Here is a 24872-nt window from a genome sequence, read left to right on the forward strand (position 1 = left end):
ACTGTTATTTTCGTACACTTTTTTTTTTTTAAGTCATTTTCCAAGGTAGGTTTCTTCAAAAAAATGACTTTATTTTTTTTTATTAACAGAAGACCATGAAAATCTCTTTATCTATATTAATTCCAAGATGAAAACATGTTTTTTTCTTAAATGACTGAAAAATGGGTTCAGAATCCTTCAAGCTCTAAAGTAAATAATGTTTTATATATAGATAATTAGCCCTTACTTAAGGGCTGTTTCAGGAAAATTAATAGAAATCAGTAAAAATACCAAACCACTAGCAAGAAAAAAATATTCAAAAAAAGAGAAACTTTGCAATATATTTACACCTAAGTATTATTTTTTTTTGGACAACTAAGTAGTATAAATAAAATTTATCCATGTGGTACAGCTGGGGTTTGCCCTTTTTTCATTATGAAATACCACAGTATTGCAGAGGCTGGTAAAAAACAAAACAGAAGCATGGCATAGAGCACATACATAGAAAACTTTCAAATATATAGCATTTGGGGATAATGTAATATTTTTAGGTCGAGGAATGTGAAAGGTAAGATTCATATACTAACTTTAATTGATCACATAAAAATTTGATCACATAAAAATTATGGCTGATTCCTTGATAAACTGCAAATGTACCCTTACAACAAGGGCTCATTTCTACTTTTCACATGCAGACACATTAGTTCAAGGGACTTGAATGCACACAGATTTATCTGAGAATAAATTGGATTTGCTATCAAACACTGGTGAGATTGCTAGGAATATTTTAATATTTGCATTTCCGTTCTGTTGTGCAGTGAAATGGCCTGAACTTGCAAGATGCTCAGAGGTCTCAACTCTCATTAACTTTAATGGGACTTTGAAACCACCAGAGAGGAAGTGTTCAATACAGAGAGGATGGGATATACAACTGTAACCTTATATTCATCTATACTTCTATACTTCATATATTTCGTCCACACAGAAAATAACTATTTAGCAGATACATTGGCCAAAAGTTAAAAAAACAAAAAAACAAGACAAAACAAAACAAAACAAAAATCTAAGAGCCAGGCAATAACATTTTATACTTCTTTGGGAAGGGATGCGAAGATGCAACACTACACATACCTGAGTGTGTGTGTATGTACATATGTATATGTACATACACATATATGTGTATACACATATATACACACAAGGCAGATGAAGAGAAATCTTTCCAGACTGCTCACGGTTCTCCAGGCACGGCAAAGGACACAAGCGGGACTGCAGAGACGAGGCTGGAGCCAGGGAGCTGCAGCTCCCGGGCAGGTATGAACTTGCTTTTGGTTGAGGATGTCCTCAGAGAGAAGAAACCCACCATCTTACTGTGGCCTCTAGAACAGCCAAGCAACCAAATGCATATTCCTCTAACACGCTTATTTTTTTCTTCAAAGAAACAACCGGTAGTAAGAAAACATTCTTCTGCAAATGCATGTAGGAAACGGTTTAGTTGTGAGACTTTAAAAACTACTCAATAAAAGCGGACGTGCGACCTTCTTTAAGCCGTGGTCCCAGACCTTGCGGGAACCTACACAAGCACCAGGTCATGTCAGACACCGTTTGAGTATGAAAGTCCAGAGAAAGAAGACCAACTATTGCATTAACTAGATTTCTTGGTCTACATTCTTTAATTTCTGATATTTTTATTAGAACACTTAATGAGAACTACTAATGGCACTACTCTTAAGAAACAAACTCGCTCTATAAAGCTCCGTAATGCTCTTGCCCCGTGAAATCCCAGTGAGCTCGGCGAGGTGGATGTTATCCGCTGGAACTCAGCTTCAGGAAACAACGCAAACTCCCAACAGTGGATACAACGCTACGATACCCCGAGATAAACTCCGCTCCGTCTAAGTCGCTGGTAAAACAAAATAATTTTAATTCCAATAGGAGCCAAAATCACGCCAGGTATCATGCTTGCTCAAATCACATTTAACAAGAGCTGACGGAAGAAATACTGAACTCCTGAGACGTTCAGGTTTATTAGCCCACTATGTGGTTTCAAACAGCACCTACGTGCATAAAAATTATTAACGATAAACAGTATTACACACTTGTACATCTACTTTTAAGCCGTCCCCCTGCAGGGTTCAAAGCGCCTTGCGAACTTAGCAGAGTAATTTGAATAATGCATTAAGCCACTGCTTCATTCACAAGCGAAGAGCAGCCACGTCCGGGGCAAAGGGAGAGCTGACGGCAGCACCAGCGACGCTCTGCAACGACTGAGATCGGAGGCGAAGAGCAGCGAACACGCGAAAGCCGGCGAGGGGAGCCCGTCGGGGCGCGAGGCTTCACGCACGCCCTTCCTCCCAAACGGGGCCACTCGGTCCAGCGCCACAAGGCCCTTCCCCGGACCTCAGGGCGGCAGGCCTCCTTCAGGCTCATTACAATAAACCCATTTGGAGAAACGTTGCTATTTGGGTCTAAATATTTGAGAGGAGAGTAAAAAAACCAAATCCCCCCCCCCCAACAGTAACCCAGGCCTGCGACTTGCCACTGCGGGCCTGGCGCAAGCTAAGCCAGGCGGAGCCTGACAGACCCTTAACTATCGTGGCACTACCGGTTGCAGCCAGAATATTACCCTCATAATTCTACGATATAATAACAACAGAGGGGGAAGAGGGAAAAAAAAAAGGTGAGGGGGGTCATTGCGCTTTGTCTTCAGAATTAAGATGGCTGTCTTCATCCTTACAGCATACTCTTAATTCTGGAGACACGTCTTAATAACCTCTAAATAGTTCCAACAAAAGAGCCGTGTCAGAGGAATGAGCAGGCCCCAAGGTGTTTCAACTGGAGTGTTTTCATCTGCCTTTATTGCTCTATCCCTCTCCAGAATTAAGGCAATAACCTGTGATAAATTATTCAGGAACTGCTACAGGGATCAAAGCAAAATCATTCTGTTAAAGTGCTGTTTGCAACATTTGGCACTTAGTGTGAAAACTTTTAATGTGTGCAAGCTGAAAATCAAGGATTTTAAATAATTTAACAGCACGGAGTTTCTACAAACCAGCTAAAGATAGCATGTTGCTATTTAACTGCTTTTCCCTCCGATACTTCTTTTTGTGCGTTTTTATCTAACCTAATGACGTCATGCAAAGTCTCCTAAGATGCAAGCCAGCCGGGTGATACGTTAGCGAATGGATCGTCAGGGCAAACCAGAAATTCAGAGGAAAAAAAAAAAAAGAACCACACACTCTTTTTAATATTAGACATTTTTCCTATTCGTATAAAAAAAGTGAGGAAGGAAGCAGGAGAAAAAGAAAAGTGCATAATAATTACTTAAGCCAGTTATATTTGATCTCACTGGAAAAGAAACCTAAGCATACATTTTGTATGCAGATTTGATGATTATAAATGTGTTTAAAAAATGAAAGAGTTCCCTTGTTGTGACTGTTTTTCAATGGCTTATTTCAGAAATATTTTAAAAGCCCTCAAAACTCCCCAAACTAGCCAGTTAGAAAGTCCTAGTAAAAACCACAAATTAAATGAATTTGGCAGTCCTGGACCATTTTCATAGCGATATTTTAACAGTGTCATTTCCCTGTGGATCAGAATACTAAACATTTTATTGAAGAACTGAACTGTTTTTGTTTTCAGCACTTGCAAAATGAAGTACCTGAAAGCACTTTTGCACGTATTATTTATTCATCATGATAGAAAAACAGCTTAACCTAATAAATTACCTTTAAGAGAATTTAGAGCAAAAGTTTTGTTTATGATAAAGCAACAGATTTAGTTCTTTATCAGTAGCTTAAAGCACCAAGTTTTCCTTATACAAATTAGACAGATGGTGCTTACAGTAGAATTTACTAAAGGTCTGTCACAACAAATGCAGCCAAGCTGCATATTTAATCACTGCAGAACCTTGTCTACCTGCAGCTGCCAACTGCTAATCCAATTTCCCTGATAAATGTGGCAAGAGACACGATCAGCAATAAAGAGCATCTAACTCCATTTTCCTGCAGGGCGTCTTTTGATGAACATTTAGGACGGAAGCACGGAGTGCACTGTGTGGCCCTGGCTTGTGGCAGCTGCATGCATTTTGAAGACACAGTTCTCAGGTTACTCACTTAATTCTGCCACTATCATTATGTTGCTATTGATCTCAGTAGCTCTTGTCTACACAGCATTACTCTAGATGAAGCGGAATCAGGCAGTTATCATGCATCAAACTTGCTCAAAAGCCTGGAGATTTCCCCTTAATTACTTGTGATTTTATTTGCAAATACCGTTAAAGTGTAATCAAGCAGTCACTTTCCAGGGTCGTTAAGAACTTGCTAGTTTAGGAATATATCACTGGCACTCCATTAAAATTTCTCTGCTACGATGGTTTCAAGCAAACGAGACAAGACAACAGCAAAATAATCTTAGCAGAACTGATTCCTCACATGAGATAAATACAATTTCCGATTGAAGGATAATTCTATCAAATTACCTTTTTGGTCTAATTTTAAAATTTATAACTTGAAAATATAAAAGATGAACCCTGCAGAGACGAACTATGTCTATTAAGTAAGCAAGAAGTAGAGAAAAAATTAAATACATAAAGCAATAACAAATGTAGAAACCTGAGTAAGCAATTGTTGAAATAAGCCAAAGTAGTACCTTTTTCATATATTAACTTAATTCAAGTAATTACTGTGAGCTAGGCATCTTCTGGTAATGTCAGAGATGTATTGCAGATAAATTATTTATTAAATATTTTTAGTACATCTGCTTATTTTCTTAAGAATGAGAATGGATAAGAAATGATGATGTAGTATTTAAATTTCCATCATATTTCAAAAGAGCAAATTAAACATCACTGTTAGGGCTTCCAAATTACCTTGCGTAGCCGAAGCGAGCACTCCAGTGTGCACTCTTAACTGCTTATTCAGTACCAGGAAAAGGGGATCTCTTTAATGCAATGCTGCTCTAATGTATTATCATCCCTGATGATGCGGCTTCTATCTAGCAAGTCTTTTTCTTCCCTAAAATATACTGTTGTTTTGACACAAACAGCTTGCTACACTTAAGGATTTTACTAATAAAACATAATGTTGTGTTAGATATTATGACTGTTGCCACAGCTGAACTGACTTGTCAAATCAATCCTAATATGGCTCCCACAGGCACATAAAAACCTTATTTAGCTATCAGTTATCCTAATCACTTTGTTCAGTTTAAGGATGCAATACTTCAAGACCAGTTCCTATTTATACATATATGCCCAGCCATTTAATAAAGTCTTGATTTATATAATAAATTCTTGTTTGAAAAAATACTTTAAAGCAGCAGTGTTTTATCAAGTGTGTTACAACATGTCTCCTTATACCCCCAAATAAATATGTTAATGTATACAAACAGGACAGTTGCATGGAAAAGAGGAATACTGCATACGAAACAGACCCACTACCATTGAAGAAAAAATTGCCCCTTTGATTATAAATGGGGCTCAAATGAGTGCAACTGATCTGTAAAGCCACTGAAAAATCCCAAGGCCTTTATCAAGTAATTGTACGAGGTTTATTTTGGAATAGTCATTCATAGCTGTTGTACTTCTGCTATCTACAGTCCTAAATTTACACATGCATACATCCATATATTTATACATGTCAAGAGAGACAGATAGACAGAAGAGGAATAGCAATTCTAAATGCCTGCCCACTGTTAATGTTTCCCATAAGTAATAAGTTGTTCCCCTATCACTGAAATAAACTTACCTTTGCCTCTTCTTGTTCAAAACTACTGTTGAATATCCGAGTCACGCTTTCAAACGAAACTGTGAGGGGGAGCATGAAATTCTCAAACTCATCCTCATCTTCACCTACAGGGAAACAAACCAGAACAACCCCTCAAAAACATGATTCACACCATTGCTCAGTATGGTCAGGCTCTGAGGTTTTCACAGAAAAATCTCACTGACATCATGGGAACTTTCACTAAAACCTACAGGAAAAAAAAATGAGGTCTGAAGTATTTTTACTGTGCTATAAACAACCAAGATAAATTCTTCACTACAAGCAACTTGTATCCGAGACCAGACAGTGTGTGTTCCGCATCTTCCTCTTTTTCATATTTTTGCTTTCTCTGCTCTTCTGATAACATTTGTTCAACACCCTAGAAGAATATCCATGTTAGAAAATCAAGACTCAACAGTTAGGAAATACCAGAATTAAGACTGCAACAATAAATGAAACCCTTTCACATGTATCCTTTGTGCACAACATTTCAATCACAATCTTTTATGATCACATGCTTTTTTTTCTACCTCCTGCCTATTTAGCATGCAGGTTGAAGCCACTCTAGAGATAAAGCAGGACTATGTAAGGGTTATTTGTATAATATTGCTGTGTCACTTGTTCTAGAGGATTGAATTTAGAATAAATGAAGCAAGATATACACAATGAAAAAAAATTTGTTTTCATTGTAAAACAGCTGAAAGATAACCTGGAAGACCGGATTTTTCTTTCCCCTGACATGATGTTGAATAAGTAACTATATATATATAAAAAAAAAAAAAAAAAAAGAAAGAAAGAAAAAAAAAAGCAAACTTCTTCCAGGTGGCAATTATGCAGGGATAGGTATTCATACTACTTATCCTTAGGCCCTTAGCCACCGTAGCTAGCCTCTCACATGCAGATTCCTCTAGAGGGTAATTCAGAGCACAAACTTAATTTATGTTTTTTGAAGAGCTCTTTGTTATAGGGCTTCTCTCCCTCTCTCTTCATTGGCAAGTGAAGTCTGGGATAGCACACTGGAGAAATAGTTCTGCACATTCTCTCCTCAGCATCTGTAACTAGCTGGTGTCGAAGACACAGCTCTGGACTAGACTGCTCTTGGATCCAACACAGTATGACCATTCCCATGCCCTGATTCCCAAAGATTCTCTTATTTCTGCATGGTTATTCCCTGGATTATAGGTCTGGTACATTCTGGCTAGATAAACAGAATTGCTGAGCACGCTAGAGTTGGAACTTGAAGTTAGCAGGAGCCTTTTGTGTGTCTCGTTGTGCAACGTTAGCGTTAAGTTTTACAATTTAGTCTCTGCATCTCACATAGCCACCTGTAAAATGGGCATAATTCCAGCCTCTTACCTCATAGGATACTGCAAAGAGCAAACCACTACTATTTTTGAGTCATCTTATACAATGATAAGGAGGACAGAAAAGGCCAGTAAAATAAAAGAAACAACTGTGACCCTGTCATTAAAGACTGCCTCATGACAATGTAAACATTTACAATGGAGAGGAAATTAAAATTGCACAGACAATCCCAATTACAGTATTTCCTGAATTCAGAATATTTGGCTTTGTGACCTTAATTGCTTCTTTTTAATATAGGCCTTTTGCACCTTATTTTCCAGATTCTGTTTGAGAGCAAATGAAACGCCTTCCCTTACTGCTACTATACTGGTTAACAAGAACATCGGAGCCTTCAAATCACAATCTGTGCTCAATGTGTTCGCGATACATTATTTTCTAATTCTGTAATTTTCTATTTCTACAAATATTGATTAACAGCTGTTTTTCTTTTATTGATTAACAGCTCTTTTTCTTTTTTTTTAATGGCTTTCAGATCTTCTTAGAAGGGAAAAAAAAAAAAAAAAAAAAAAAAGGACTAATCATTTAGATAGAGCCCTGTGGTGGTACCGTTCCATGCTGAGGTAGAGTGTGAGAGAAGTCACTTGCATACTGCTCTGAGCAGGATCAGGCCTCACTTGCCACTTACACAGTGCTCAGGAGAAACATAAATTACGTTTTTAAAAACAATACTCCATCTCATATGGCATACTGCTTATCATTAGAAGACAACTTTCACAAAGATACATGTATGCATCCAAACTGAGGTTGAATCCTTCCTGAAGGTGAAATCTCCGGCATATCTAATTAAAATGTTGAGAGGAAGAAAAGAACTACCAGAATGTCCACCAGCTGATAGGAATCATCACTTCTATAATAAAACACCTAGTTCTGGAAATGGGGTGGGGAAGAGATCCTTTCTATTTTTTTATTTTTGTTTTAAAATAAGAAAATTTAAAATTCAGCGCAGGCAGTCAAGACAGAGAGACAGTTATATCCCTACACAGCATTGCACTATTTACCAAACATTTTTCAAGTTTTAAAAAGCCATATAGAAGTTAGTACATACACAACCACATCACAAACACTGCCGTATTTATGAGAAAAGGAAGAAAGTACCCAGAGCAAACCCACCACAGTAAATTTTTCATTTGCTTTAATTCATACTGCCCAAACATATCCTCTCTCTGACTTCTGAATGAAACGAGAAGCTCTGCTTGTGCGTTACAGTAGATTTGCGTGTGCCTTACAGCACAAGTGTTTAAAACTTGCTTCACTTGGGCAGACCTGGCAGTAAGCACGACTGCAAATGCCTGCAGGTACAGGGCACCGACAACTCCAGCACAATACCTCCTGCAGGCGTTTTCTACACCTTACATCTACTGCTCTTGGTAGTGCACAAAAGAAAAAAAATATATATATTAAAATATATGAAACCCAATAATAACTCTTCTCTAAAGAAAACATTTACTGCTACTCTTGCATTAACTTTGGTTTCTACACACTTTATACAAATGAATATTCAGTTTACTTTAGAACACTTGGATTATGGACCAAGTGGGCAACACGGTGCAATTCTAAATGCCAAAAAAAATCATTTTCATTAAAAATGCAACTCAGGGTATATAAAAAATTCGAAGTCTAATTTTATTCAAATAACATTAAAATTATTAAATAGAAATCAAAGTGCATTTTGAAGCAAATACCAATTAACATACTGCTGGTCTTCCTATAATGGTTTGATTTTGCCAGTTACTCCAAAAGCATATTGTTTAAAACGCAAACATTCTGAATTCACCGTATTCAACTAATCTCCAAAAATTTTTCTATATCGATTTCTTAAAAGATCACCTCTCAAATTACTAATAAAATTCACTTTAATTTTATTTCCATGTAAATTATTTAAATATATGATTCACATGAAAGGATTTCATATAAAGCTTTTCTTCATTTAATTAAAATAACGGAGAAGACAATTAGTACAATATTCTTTCATCTAAAAATGCTGATTTGAACAGTTTGAAAATATCTTTTGATTTGTAAGGTAAGAATATTGTCATTTAATACTTGCACAAACACATGGAAAGCACAATTCATGTGTACTTTAATTAGATCTTAAAATATAACTTCTACCTGTTTGTTTCTCTAGATGTGTTTTTCTATTAGCTCAAACATAAACTTATTCGAATAGGAACACAAAGGACAACAACCAAAACATTAATGCATGTTTTTTCCAGATACGCCTAATAATTTTGGGTGTTCTAGAGCTATTAATCCAGAGGAATCACAACGATCTCGATGAATTTGTAGCCAATCACATGTCACACACCTGTATTTCGTTTGTCTGACATATATTTACACAACCTCTCTTTTGAAATTTAATTTTTAACACTTGTGATCTTGTTTTTACCAAATCTACTTTTTCCTATAGGAAAAGTTACTGAAATTGCATATGCAACCTACTTTACATTAAAAAAAGTATACCGACTGCTTAAATGACATGACACTGAGCCAGTACGGAAAGTGCTTTAACTGCAAGTAAAGGTAGGTCCAGCTCACAGTTGCTATTCTTTAAGAAACAGCTGACAAATACCACTTGGTCTTGTCTCCAACTCCACTCTTCTTAGCACTGTGCAGCAGCAGACAGCACAGGCACTCGCTATCAGCAAAGCTGTATTAACTACTCTTTACTTATGCCTTTCTGGGTCACTCTTTTGTGTATAAGCTCCATAATTAAGCCCTTGTATAAGGTTGAAAATCAGCGCATGTGCTCCTACCACAAAGATTTTTCTTCTTACTTTCTGGAAGCCTCCAGCAGTGGTCCCTGTTCAGAACACCTACAGGCATCCGTCCTTATGTGAGGACACAACTCCGAGTCAGGCCTCTGATCAGAACAGGGGCACAATTTCAGACAATCTTCAACATGAGCTTTTTGTTTAACATGCAATTTGTTTCCGTGTTCATTCTGACAAGCCAAGCCTTCCCCACTTCAGCAGTGAAGTGCTATGCATGCAGTCGCAGTTCTGGATTTTACTCTGATAGCCAAATGCAATGCTTAGCTTTGTAGTGACTTAGTCCTGTATCACATCTACCTATAAAGTACGTACATACCCTTATAGGTATGTGTGACCTCACTGGTTTCAAAAGGACGACAACTCAGAAGGCAACCCCAAGTGCATGTTTAACTATTGCTAGTAGAACTGCAAAATTCCAGTTCTTACCAAAACTCTGGAGCTCTTTGTGTATTGGGAACTTGCACGAAGAAGTGAAATAAAAGCAACTTTCTACTAGAAACTGGAAGGCTGACAAAAATCAGTAATGTCATCTGGAAACCTAAAGCTCTTGTTCAGACACTTTTGCTGTAAATACCTCATATGTCGTACAAAAAGCACTTCTGTGCAGAAAAATCAACGTGACTTGCTTATTTCCACAAGAGATGGCAGCAAACAAATAGATTGCTATTGCTCAATCCTCCAAAGCCCTCAGAAGTTGATAGGCAGTGATTTAAAAGTCACCCATAATAGATTTACTGTAGAATTAAACTGCTGTTTTAAATGTAATAAATTAATGTTTCAAAGTTAAACACATTTAAAATTTATAATAGTGCAAAAGACAGCCAGCTGTCTTGTGGACCTTACCTAGATCTACCATGAGAAGACGAGTGAGAGCAGTGTAGAACGTTGTTCGGCACCTCAGGTCACTCAGATTGTAATTATCACTGATGCCCAAAAAAGGGAAGTGCTTGCTCTGTTGAAACACAAGTGTATGAAAATTAAGTGTTCTACTAAATCGTTTTTACTAAAATTAACATTTTAAAATATAGTAAGAAAACTTACTGTGTGATTCTGAAGCATGAATTTCACAGCCTCTATTTTCACAAGTTTTTTTAGGAGAATATAGGTAGAAGGTGCTAAGGAAATAACAGCTTTGCCATAGTATAATTACATTATCATATTGTACAGACTTGCAGAATTTTGTGGTGGGAGAGAATTCCTTTTGAAAAGAACAACACGTACACTAAAAAAAATGAACAACTTGAATTTCACCTAGAAATATATACCATGGAGACATTCTTTACATCATTAAAGACTATAATCTACTACTAACTAAAGCAATTACTTTTCACGGCATATACTGTAGTCACAAATGAACTAAAGTCACAAATGAGAGAGAGAGAGTTTTTGCAATAGTTTGCAATAGTTTTGCAAAATAGGGTTCTGCTTGTGTTGAGAAAAAGCTGTCACTTTGCAATGGGACTGGTAGCAGCCTGAAGTGATAGCCTCAAAATCACAGCACTGCTTAGCTGTTTAAAAAAGCACCTCATATATATGTATACGTATGTGTATATATACTACACACACATACATGAAACTCTGTTAAACACTAAAATACACTATGTTCTAATGCAAAAGAACTGAACGTAAATCTCTTAAGAACACGCAAAGCCTCAGAACCAAAACAAAATATGCAACAAGGTGGTGTAGCAGGGAATTCTCAACTGCTAACAATGAAAGTATCTACAGATACTTTCACAGGAATCCTCATTTCTTCAATTTATAAAATACAAAGCCAATCTAACTGACCACTGCTAAGCAGGAATTTACATACCCCATTTCTCAAATCGGCTAGATTCAAGCTAGTGGCAGTCTCGACACCAGGTAACTACATTAATGCAAGGTTGTGCCTGAGCTACCATTCTTCACTTCTCGCTGGAGGTGCCTTCAGGAAGGCATTAGCCTGGGCTACTCATTGCATTAACAGAGCTACGTAACTCCTAGACCGGAGCTGCCTGGCCCTGGTCCAGCATGACGAGCTTCACTTTGTGCCTGCCTGTATACAAAGGCTTAGGGGGAGATGCAGACCAAACGACACAAGACGAACCTATTTCGTTGGCTGCATCCATTGTAGAGAGCGTACATGCATGCTTTCCTGAACAGTTAAGTCTAACAAAATTTAGTATTTTTCAAACAATTTCTTTTTGGAAAAAAAAAGAAGTATATGGCATTAAAGCAGAAGTTGAGTTTGCAAAATTAAGTTACTGAAGCCCTCAAAGATCAAACAGTCAAGGTTGGTTTCACAGCCTGCATCCTTTCCTAGCTATGTGAATTAACAACATCTTTAGTAGTATGAGGACATACTAATTCCCCTTCTCACGTGACTCAGACTTGTGGGCTTGGGAGAAGGAGATAATACTGTGTATCCCAATAAGAGCCACACTGACACCTTTCTGAGCTTTTGTACAGCAGGAAAACACTGCTGTTGAGAGATGTCGGCAAACAAGGAACAAAAGAGCAGTCAAAGTAATGACTCAGGTCTGTTGACTTCTGTTTCTCCTTTACTAGACATAAATTTGCTTTCAGTGAGTCAATTAAATTCCTCTCTGACTCAGTTGTGTATCTGTAAGCTAGGGATATCGATGACTTTGTGATATCCAAGTATGCTAATTCACTTTTTCAGGAGTGCCTCAGAAAAAAAAAACTAAAAACCAAACACTCATAAGCACTGAAAGCATCAAATGAATGGAACAAGACATGGCCTTGGCCACTCTACAACAAATATTACAAACAGGACTCATCTGTCACTGAACACTCTTCGAAGAATTTTTGGCATTGGAGAAATGAAAGAAATTTTATACTGCAAAGCTACATAGTTTTTCCTGTTACAAGAGAGCGCCTTTCTTAACATTGTAAGGGTAACAAGCACATGGATGAAGAATTTCTGAGAGAGAAAACGTTTTATACTCAGTTACTGAGCAAAATAACAATGAAACTGTAGTTATTTTGCTACAAAAACATACAGTGGAAAAGTTAATTATTAGAAAGAACTAAACATGCATGAGGGAGCACTATGGCTTCAAAGACATAAAGGAACGACTAACATATTCCATTATGTAAATGAATTCAAAGATCTTTCACGACTGATCAGCTAGGAGGGACATAATGATTTATAATTCAAATAACTGAGCTTTGAAATCAAATTGGGCTAATACATTTCGAAATACGCAAACCTGGAATAATTGTGAAAGTAATGTAAACCATGACACCAGCTCCAATCATTTGTTGCCTTTGTTGGTAATAATGTCGTTTTTTTTTTCTTTTTTTCCTGTTATACAGACTAGTTACTGGAATTATGGTTTTAATTCTACATTATCCTGTAGGAAAAAAAGGATTTTTATATACATAAAAAAGAAAAATGCCAATTTCTAAGAGGGTCTAGAGAATGACTGACTTACATATAGGAAAAGCATTGAAATTAAATAAATTCTTATTTTAACCTTTCAGGCTTGCCCCAGTTTAATTTATAGCAAATACTGAAAATTGATCCACTGGATCCAGCATCTTAAAAATACACCGTTTCTTCCAAAGCAATGTATACTTAATGCCTTTTTTAAAAATACTAATATAATGTGAAAAGGCCAAAGTTTGCAATGCCAGAAAGTAGTTATAAACTACTTCATATGTTTGAAATAAAAAGTACTTCAGTATTATTATTAAAAAAAAAAAACTATTGGTAGAGTTTTTTATAGAGAAAAAATACATATCTTTAAAAGCCAAAATGACCAGTGAAATTGGGTTGTACATCATTTTCTGGAAAAAAGGAAAAACAGCCTCGACAGGTGTAATTTATCATTTTTCTGATTTAATACCAAAGAAATATATTAAAATAATAAAAAGAATCCTGAAATCCTCAAAATTTGTAGTGATAAATAGCCTTCCCCGTCTTTATTGCATTATGCCTACTAACAGAAATATTGCATGGTGGATTTTGCCAGACAAGGACGATTATTTTCCAATAAAAAGTTGCATATTAAATTCCAGCACAAAAGTGGGTGTCTAATACTTTTGAAATCTTTTATGGTTTGCCAGGGAACACAATTTTAAACTTAACTAATACAACATCACGGTGAAGTGAACTGGCATTAAAGCTCTCTTTGTACAACCCCACCCATCCAAGCAGCAAAGCTACCGTTCCCAGAATTTTTGTTTGAAGTATTTCCATTGAAAAATAATTGAAGACAGTTTCGGTATTTATGTTTTTAGTTAATCTCCCTTTTTGCTTGTCTTTAAGCATGTCACATTGAGGTTTCAGATACCTACTTATGAAGGCACTGTTGCTTTTATATGCTTACTATGCATAGAGGCCTGAAAGTCTGCTCTTGCAACAGTTAGCAAGTTTCTGCAAAGCAAAAAACTCAATTTTCGTAACAACTCCATTCTCTGTGAGTGCTTGGGTTATTAAACATCTACTTTTTGCATCCTCTCTAGGTCCTGACATATTTATTTCATGAGCAGTAACTCATTTTACTGCAAATATAATCTGAGCAACTTGAAAAGTAAAATTACCAAAGCCATTACAGCCTTGAAGAAGTATTAGCAGCATCAGCAGTCTATGCTGACTGCCATTTTTGAAAGCTGGCAGGTGACTACAAGCCTTTGAAGACCTCCACAAGACAATATGCAATGCTAGATGCTCGTTGGCCTTAGTAGTAACATGAGGCTGATTATTTCAGCGTATATACATACATGAATAAATAATCAAGCACTTTAAGTTAGGCACAGAATGTTACATTTCTTGGTTATTTTTGTGTCTCGCACCTTAATGAAACAATAAGCACATTCTGCAAAAGAGGAGAGAGCTCATTAGTCCCTTCATAAATCTTATTAATGAAATATGTGTCCTCTTCTGTTTTGGTCAAATTCTTCAGTAATGTTTGCTTTCATATGTCCTATATTTTCTGATGCTATGAGAATGCAAACATATGCATATTTAAAATATTTCAAGTTAGTTGTATAATGGTATTTCAAGTAAACATATAAAAGTGCATATCATATGATTTTCATTAAACAAAATGCACTCACGGAATGTGGAACACAATCATCATTCAACACATGGAAATACATTATAATCATATGATTAGAGTTCTATGGAGGAATAAAATGATATTAATTGTAATATTCAAGCTGCTTTCCCCTCTGCTTGTCTAACACTAACCTCCTCTAGAAAACAATTGAAGAGCTGTGTTTATTTTAAAACAGCTAAGGATTCCAGTACTGAAGATTTTCATAAGTTCAGATAACAATGTTTTATTCTTCTGTGGCTACCTTTAAATATTCTGTCACAGTAAAAACAGTTACCATTTTTTTAAAAAATCACCTAGCTCAATTCATTGAAAATTCAAAGAGCTATCACTCCACTCCAACTTACAGTACCTAACGTTAGAACAAGATACAGAAGGGTTGCAACAGATAGTAAGCTAATATCCATGTTTTGGATAAAAATTTCAAAAAGTCCTTGAACCCAAGCAAAAATCTGCATGTAAAATCGTGTCTACGATGACACCAAATCACAAAGAACTTGCAATCAGGCAAAGATAAAGCGCATGAAAAGGCTTGCGTTTAAAATCTAACCCTTGCCTCCTATCTTACTTAAAGGGGAACCAATCCTGTTCTCAACTGTTTATAAATCAATCCTGTTCTCAATACTGTTGTACTCACCAATGCTACCGACGCTGAGAAGATTTCGAATGGGATGGATGACTGCAGGCAACTAGTTACATGATTTCTCTTGCAGATAAGAAGTAGGTGAAAATATATAAGCCTTAAAAAAAATGGTTAACTATGCACAGGAAAAGATGAATCAAACTGGATAGATATCAGCACCCTCAGTGGCTTTAAAATGTGCTTTACGGAAAAAAAAAGTGCATATTAATTTTCACCTTATTGTTTTCAAATACAGTATGTCGCATACAATCAAAAGGATATCCCACAGAAAGATCATTTAGAAACTGAAGAGTTCTTGAAATCACGGGCTCACATCTTCCCCGGTATTTAAGGTTTGTAACACTAGAAGAAAAAAGGAAAGAGAGATTTTTAAACACTTTTTCTTTTTTCTTTTTCTTTTCTTTCTTTTTTTTTTTTGGGGGGGGGGAGAAGTGGCATTCAAAAGCACAAAGTAGTAGAGTATTATACTATGACCATATTTCTGTGATGCATTTTAGGACTTTTTCATTAATGAGATATGCTCTAAAATACGCCACATAATCTGTACCTCAAGAATGAATTCAAACATTTTATAGTCCTGTAACAATCATTAAATATATATATATATATATATATATATCTCAACACTCTTCCATCATACACTATAAAATAAATTAACTGACGTTTACCCACATAAATTTATCTCACTTACTTTTCTACACAGTATCTGAGCACTTAATTCCTCTAGTATTTACCTGCCCTATTCTCCATGAGATGAAGTACAATTGTTATTATTTCCTTAAGCACAGGAGAAACGGGGCACAGAAAAACTAAGGGCCATATTCACTAAGATAGTGACGCACCCAACTCACAGTAAATTGTACCTTAGTAGTTCTCATACTAATCCCTATTTTTATCTCCTCCTTTACATGGTACTAAACCAATGCTTAACTAAAGCCAAGGTAAACAGGGGCTACTGCATTTCCGTAATTGCAGCCCCTCTCAGCTGCATGCATTTTGTAAGTGTATTTTCAGATTAATCAGCTAAGTCAGAAATACAGAAAAACGCTAGACTTAGCCCCAGTCCTTGGGGAACATTATGTGAAACACCTTCCCAGCTTTGACAGCAAACTACTGTAGTCAGCCTTTTGGTGAAATGCCACCAGGACCATGCATGGGTGACTGGCTCTAGGCTAAGAGCTTCTAGCAGGTCCGGCATGAGCCAAGACCATCCGCAAGCTTAGGCTGTCCTTTGTACAGGACAGTGCACGGACACCTAAGTGACCTGGGAGGTGCTCACTTGTGTTCAGCTACCAGATTTATTAAGTAGTGAAGAGGGGGCAGTAGCTTTCAGACCGAGGGGGTAAACTGCAGCCGGTAAACTCGGAGAAAAGCATTTTTCCTCAGGTGAGGGGTGGTTACAATAAGAAGTTAATAGTCACTAATCTTGGGGTCTGCCACGTCCTAGCTTTCTTATGGGAATGCCATGCAGGTCCGTGTCAACAGTCTTACTGCAGTCCAAATGTCCGATATTTGCTGCTTCCACTCTAAACTCCAGCCACTGAGTCCAAAAAAGAAATCAAAGCCCAAAAGCAGCCCAAATGCATTTAACACTTAATTATACACTAGGTTCCTGTAAAGCTGACTACCAGTAATTTCTTCTAGTCTTCCTTTGAGAACCCATGTTGGGCTGATTGCCCTATAACAACCTTCCCTTTTCCTATTTCCCTTTTTTGAAGGCAAGTACTACGTTTGCCCCGCTCTTCTGGGACATCCACCATCACCTGTACGTGATCAAAAATAATTACAAATGATTCAAAAAAATGCTTTCACTAGTTCCTTTAATATTTAAGGATGTTTTTCCTTAGGCCTCATAACACATCTGATTCATGTTTCTTTATCCTGATCTTTGCTCTGATTTTATAGTTTACATTAATTTAGTTACAGTATCTGGCCAAAATCAATCTTTTTCCTTTAGTGAAGATGGAAGCAGAGGAGACATTAAATACTACAGCCGTCTCGTGCTTTTTTACCCCTGTTAAATAAGCCAGTATTTTCCCTTGGGCTTCTTCGAATATTAACAAATCTTTCCTTAAAGCTTTCTGTATCCTAGTTGCAACCTTCTTTACACCTGAGCCTTTCTAAATTTGTTCCTACAAGACTGTGCTGCATCCCTACATACTCATTGATCACGGGCATGTGTCCATTTTCCTCTACATTTCCCATCTGATCTTCAGTCACTCAGAAACCTCCGTTTCTTCCCCAGCAGAATAAGGTCAGGGATACTAACCACCTCTTCTACACTCAGATCCACTGATGAATATGATCTTAAGGTTTGTAAAGAACTCACGATGCAACAAGCATTGCATTTCTCTTTAAACGCTTCTTATCCTTCCGCTACATGAAGGTGCTGGCCATTGCACCTAACCTCTGCCACTGCAACTGCCCCTTCTTCTCAAGTTGCTTTTTTCTTAATTTCATTTTTCAAGAGATTTCGCCTAATAAATCTCTGCATGCAGTCTTTTCCAGATCCCTTGTTCTCAGTTGTGTGTGTTTTTTTTAAAAAACAACTCTTTTTTGGGCTGCTCCTCATGTTTTTCTGAAACAAAATACAGTGCCCCCAAAATGCTGCAGTAATTTGCCTGCCTGCCTGCGTCCTTTTTTCCAGCTAACAGCCACAGAACCCCAGGGCCTACTCTGATCAAGCCTTGTTCTTTGAATGCTCTTTTTGAAGTTGCCAAAAGAAAGCTTAATGCCCCTCTTCCTCCAGACTGGGAGATAATGTTGTGTGAAAGAGCTTCACAGCGGAGGATTTTCGGGTACTGCATTCATTTGGAAAAACTAAACCAGGCCACCACAGCCTTCTGAAACACATCCCTTTTGAATAAAAAAGCAGCATGGCTTTCCAGCTCTGCAGCCCTGGCACCTACGCCTGGCCGGGAGAGGAAACTGCCAGGATACACCTCAACCTGCGAGGTGATGATGATATACTCGCTTTCCGCGTCTACAGAATATGCATAATGATACAGTCTTTAAGCTGCCAGATCTATTAAAGAAAGGCCACTATGTAAGACATATAATGAGCACCAGCTATTTATACCGTGAGGCAGTGGGATTTTGATTTCAGGAATAAAAAACTGACGATATTAAATGCCTTAAGAGCAGCTTACTGTTAGCTTTTACATATTCATAGGCTAAGGAATGTCCTACACCAGATAAACTAAATCCTCTTTTTAGGAAGTTATAAGCTCAAGACTGCAGTTTAGTGCATCTAAGTGTTTTGGATTATTTGCTCAGGAAAAGGCAAATAACAATGCAATTACCAAAGCAGTATTCTTCAATTTAGATCTCCAAACAAACATTGATTTACTTTATAAAACCTCTATGAAGTGCCACAAAGGTTCAGACTGCCTTAAAGAAATAGCCCATTCTAGTAAGTCCATAATTCACAGTTTATCCCCACTATGGGGAGTTCTGAAGATGTTTATAGTTGCACTAAATCCTTTAACAAGTATATACCATACAAGGCATACCATAAAAATGAATTTGGACTTTCCAGATTTGACATCAATATCAGAATCATAAAAAGGCTATTTTGCAAAAGAGCAAAATCCTCATCCTTTAGTAGCTAAATATTAGATACTTAAAGAAAAACAAGAAGTTACAGTGACAGTGTTAAATAGGGAAAACTAAATCTGAATAACGAAATGTCTTCATCCAACACTTCAAAACACTTTTTAAATATATCTTTTCTTTCAGTTCACAGTTGTATTTGGATGGTGAAAGATGGAGTAATAACATAAAAGGCTAGAGAATTACTCATGAGCAAAGAAAGGCTAAAAATTTCAATTATAATCTTAGCAATTCTCATCTCTGTTTTTGCCTTATAAGCATGATACAGTATGAAAGACAGATATAAAGCGTAATATTTTAAGCAACAGTTTACAAAATATTGCAAGCTTCTGAGAAAATATGTAAAGATCAAATGAGGAAACTAAGGATACAAAAAGCAGTTTTTGACTATGTGAGGAAGAGAAGCCAAGGAATGAGACGAGAGAAATTGTCAACTCTCATAGAAATCACAGCAGGACAGCTCTTGAGCCAAGTGCTAGTGTTCTTCTCTCTCTCCAGTACCTTATTGATTTAAAAAATGAACTAAATGAAACAGAGTCAAAGCAACCAATCATAAAGTTTCAAATGAGTTACAGAAAATAAGTGCTTCATCAAAAGCCATGGCAGTATTGAATTCAAACACATATATGGTAGGTAAGCAGTGAGCACACTTCAAAAGCAAGAACACGAAAAGTGGAAAGAAAAAAAAATGGTAGATTATTTCCCATTTTGGTAACACCACTAGTATCAAGATACTGAGCTAGACACACACACACACACACACACACACACAAATCAAAGAGCGGCAATAAGACTTATCCACGTGGGAGAGCTAAAACAAAACTGTTAAAATGAACACTAAATGGCAGCATGAAGGCAGTACACTTTCAAATATTTACTTCTAGTTCACTAAGAGGACCAAAATCAAACTCTAGCTTCTAACGGCTGCCCCCGACCAGAAGGTGAAGCTTCCCAGCTTTCTACCCTTCAAACCATTCCACTTGCTATGAGACTTCCTCTAGTGCCAGGACTTCATTGTAAAGTCAAAGCTGCTTAGTAATGCAGTCCCATCAGCAGACCAAACATCTCTTTCCTTAATACAGAGACTTAAAAGCACTATTTTAAGAGGCTTTGAGTTTGTTTTTTTTTTTAATTCTAAAATACAGAAAGGGTAGGGGAATAATGATTATATACTCCATTTTACAATTCTGTGGAAAAAGGGCCACTGTATCATCCACAGAAGAATCAGAAAATTCCTCATTTGCGCATTCCCAGGCATTACTATGCTTCCCAGCTGGGGAGAGAATCAAGCAAAGATACCCTTTCCAACCTCCAAAATTCATTTCATGACTTTTTTTTTTTTTTTTTTTAACTGATTTTACTGTCCCTAATTTCCTGTCCTGTTCTCAGTTTGTGATTTTGAGAAAAATCTCTCAGGGCACGTGGCCTGTACCACGCTGCTGTTAAACATATGGACAGTGCACACTAGCTGGTAATCAAGATGCAGCAAACTTGATGGTAGTAGGGGATTGAAAATGATACTACAGGAGTAGAACGCGCAGCTTGGAAGAGAAAACTGAAAGATGTCCAGTGTGGTTTAGAAGAGAAAATTCTGGAGAAGAAAAGAAGCAGGGACAGAACATGGAAGTGTAGAGCGAATACAAAAAAGGGAGTACCGAAGAACCAGTATATACCACAGGAAGAGAGAAAACCCATTTGGCCACATGAAGATTGGGTGCCTTCTCCATTCACCACTGTGTGCCAAAGGGCTCAAATATTGCTTATAAGCCATTTATTCGTAAACGCCCAAAGAATTCATCCATCCCCTTTTCTGGCAGGCCTTGAATTCTGTCTCTGAACAGAAAGTCAGGTGCATTATCCCAATAAATCCAAGGAATCTCTGGAACCCAGCAGCTACTGCACATGCATATACTACTATACCTCTTATGCATGGTAGATCTGGTAATATAACAAAGGAGCTATTGCAAAACATACGTTGCTATTCAATCAGAAGAGATGACATTCTATTGCTGTAAAACAGCAACTTTCAGCATCTTTCTGTTAAATAATTAAATCAGAGACAGTGAAAACCTTTATAAACTTAGACGACTTGCATGAAAAAACAAGTATGAACTTATAAGACTGTACGTGTGTGTTGGGTCACTTATGGGAAAAAATATGACAGATGAATATGCACTTACTTAAGAACCTCTGTTTTGGATGACATGAATTAAATTAAAAACGACTGAAAAGCCTGAACCATGTCATTTTAGGAATGGCTCAAGTTAAGGATATTACAGACATGTAGTATAAAAGATAAAAATCATACATTTTAAACTGAACTTTCAAAATTGTCTCAAGTGTCTGTTATCCAATTCTCATTAAAATGTAAGAAAAACAAGCATGTAAATCCCTTAAAAATACTTTAAAAATATCTTCCTTACATGGTACTTATGTTTCAGTAATAACAAAGATAGCAATTTGTTGGCAAGAGTGCTCTGTACAGTCACGCTTTAATTATTTCTTGTGGATTATCATCATTTACAATGAAAGCTCTCTGTGGCTCAATGACAGTGATGAGATATACACTTTTTATTAGAGCCAGACAAAGGTGAGTAGTTAAAAAATGCACACACCTTCATGAATAAAAGTGCCAAGTTTTAGTTTGCTATGATTCATGGAGTCACACTGGTATGAGTGTTCAGGAAAATATTCACAGATCCAGACTCTTCATACATATCTAGTATTTCAACATTGTGACATGGAATCTCTCTCTATATATATATGGAAGTATGTATATGTGCATCCAGAGTGAAATAACTATCATATTAAACAAATCCAACAATAATGTATAGATATGCACCATCCATTCACGTTTCAGTGTTTTTTTAAAATAAAGACTAAAAATACTAAATATTTCATCAAACATTATGTAAACATACCTAATGATACTACTTCTACACATATTTGGTAATAACAGAAAGGAATCAGAAGAGGCTCACAAAGAATAAGCAAAGCAAAGGTGCTTGTAGTCAGAATAAATACAGAAGACTCACAGCCAAATCACAGAATCATAAGGTTGGAAGGGACCTCTGGAGATCATCTAGTCCAACCCTCAGCATAGCCCATACGGGAACTGAACCCGCGACCTTGACATTAGCAGCACCATGCTCTAACCAACTGAGCAGGGGAGGCTCGAGAAACAGAGAGAAGGAAGTAGTTAAAACTACTCCAGTCTAAACATTTCCCTGCCTCCTACTTCTGGTCACATGGATGACCTCTCAGTCCAGAGGAAGGAAAGGGTTGCTATTCTTTCTGGGCGCAGTGCCTCAATCCGTGCCACAAGTCCTGGCCTTGATCCATTATGTCTCGGTAGCCCAAGAGGATAGGAGTATGTGGAGTGGCTGCCTTTGGAAGAAGCAGGGGTAACAAGGATAGAGAACTCTTTACAGGCAGGAGAAAACCAGCACTCCAGGGCAACAGGCTAATTAGGAGAAAGTCTAAGGAGACAGGGAGACATCCTAAATCATAGTCCTTCTCCAGAATCTCATAATTCATCTGCAGTTTTCCTAGCTCCTTCAAAATCCCACTGCTCACTCTTGCCTATCTTCAGCCCTGTATACCTCCTCCTAACTTCTCCCTCCTTGAACCTACCCTGCTGTTGCAACAAAACTGAGTTTTGCTGAACATGGATACATGGACTACATACCATAAAATTGTGAGATTAGATGTTTTCCAGTAAACATTCCTCCTGCCACACATTCACCTTTTAAGATGATGGTCAAAGCAAGCAAAGATGGTGGAGACTGCAAGAGCTAATCTGTAAGATCTCTGGCAAAGCTATCATGAAAATACAGCCATTAATGGGTATTCTGACTACATAAAACTCCATACCTTCAAAAATGATTTAACAGGAGTTCAGTAAAGGGTACATTCATTAACTTCCAATGGAAAAGTGATAAAAGGTCTAAGACGTGAGGCAACAGCAATACTTTAAACTATAGTCAGAAGGTCTAAAGGACGCCTATTACCCTGACAATTTTCGAACTTTCGAACAGAATTCTGTACTTTGAAGAATATCTATTTAGCAAAAGCTTTAATCCATAAGCTGAGCAGTGGCTACTGTAGCTACCACTAGACATGATAAAAGTATTTCAACTTGTTTTCTATTAATGAAAAAAACCCACTGACTTATGCTGATGACCAGTCCTCTACTGCAAAGCTGCTACTGATGAAATCAATAGAAGAGATTAAAGATACATACATGAAAACAAGGATACATACTGAAAACACGGAGATCTGGGGAAAGATAGCTTAACAATGTGTTCAATCAACATGTTTGAAATTAAAGATAAGAAAGATGTCATTTACCTGTCTAAACATTACTGAACTCACCTCAGACTTCAGGAAATTAGAAACTTCATGTGTCAACAAGTAAGTAATCACAGAAAAAAAGGTTAAGTCCCCTAATGGTGGAACAGAAAACTCACTAATATGTCCCGCTAGACTACAATCTGTTTGACTACTACAAATTCAATTTCTGTGTTTACTCCTCTAACCAAGTATGAAACGTTTTCTTCATGCATCCTTTATTATCTTCTTAATAGCAAAGTAAAAGGAAATTACCCTATATTATCTTTTGATCATTCAACAGTGTAGATGGTAGATTATAGTAAGATTTTTTTCCCCCAGCACTTTCTCCTATGAAAGACTAGTTGCCATCAGCCAGGCGATTTCAAATATAATTTATTTTAGATAATGCTATGCATTACCAAAACAGAAATTACAGTGTCACAAATACTGTTGTGCCATAGCTATATGAAAATATCACTATTTCAACAAGGGTGTGCACACTCAAAATTCCCTAGCACTTTTTTCCAACCTGATCTTAAAGTATGACAAATTTCACCTACTAAAACATAGAAAAAAATGGAGCTGAAGGGTCAGCCAGAACAGTAGACTCATAACTTCCTAAGATAACAACGTGCTTAAAAATACTGACTGCATTCACCGGAGAAAAAGGTGACTTGGGCTCACAGTAGTCATGCATTCTGCCCACTACTGTTATGAATGTGCTAACATCAGTCTCAGTTATAAAGCAACCAAAATGCTCCCAGACTCAGTCGTGCCATCAGACCCTATTTCTTGGATCATGTATCAGTATGTTACGGTTTCACACCCAAATTTTCCAATCGCGTTATCACCAGTGAGACGTTAGTTCATTTTAATGGAGACAAACACGAGTGTTTAGACAATGTGTTTCACAGCCAGCTCTTAAAGATATTGCTTGCCAATTCAAGTTGTAACATCCAGTCAGTAACACAAACATTAGCTTCCATCTAATCAATGAGCAATTCATAAACAAAGATGCTGTATGTTTTTAAAAAAAATATTAAACCATGTGGATGGAGAAAATGGAATCTAAAAACTAGCACAGATCTTTTCTGGTTATTTATCTAGCTTTCTTTAAAAAAATACTTCATGTAATATTAAAATGCTAAATAATTTTTGTTCTTAAGTTACAGTACTTGTGCAAACACAGCCATATTCAAACTAAACACATGCAGTAAGCATCATACAACTTGTTAAATGTTATAATGTTCTTTCCTCAATCAGCAAGGGCAACAGGAATTTCCTCTCAATGCTGGAAGCAACAGGTGGAAAAAAAGGACGCAAACTGAGGCATCTGCTCTCC

At 37.0% G+C, this 24872-nt stretch overlaps 1 protein-coding gene across 1 annotated transcript in view; it reads right to left on the reverse strand.

Moving 5' to 3' along the window:
- The window catches only part of RANBP17 (RAN binding protein 17), a 164036-nt gene that overhangs the window by 50299 nt on the left and 88865 nt on the right, over nucleotides 1-24872 (reverse strand). The window contains exons 17-20 of the mRNA XM_062587700.1: nucleotides 15848-15928; nucleotides 10922-10985; nucleotides 10724-10832; nucleotides 5727-5830 (exon numbers count right to left, since the gene is read on the reverse strand). Of these exons, the coding sequence (XP_062443684.1) occupies nucleotides 5727-5830; nucleotides 10724-10832; nucleotides 10922-10985; nucleotides 15848-15928 (358 nt within the window). The remainder of the gene's footprint in view (nucleotides 1-5726; nucleotides 5831-10723; nucleotides 10833-10921; nucleotides 10986-15847; nucleotides 15929-24872) is intronic.

Source organism: Rhea pennata, chromosome 14 (genome assembly GCF_028389875.1).
Source record: "Rhea pennata isolate bPtePen1 chromosome 14, bPtePen1.pri, whole genome shotgun sequence".
NCBI lineage: Eukaryota > Metazoa > Chordata > Aves > Rheiformes > Rheidae > Rhea > Rhea pennata.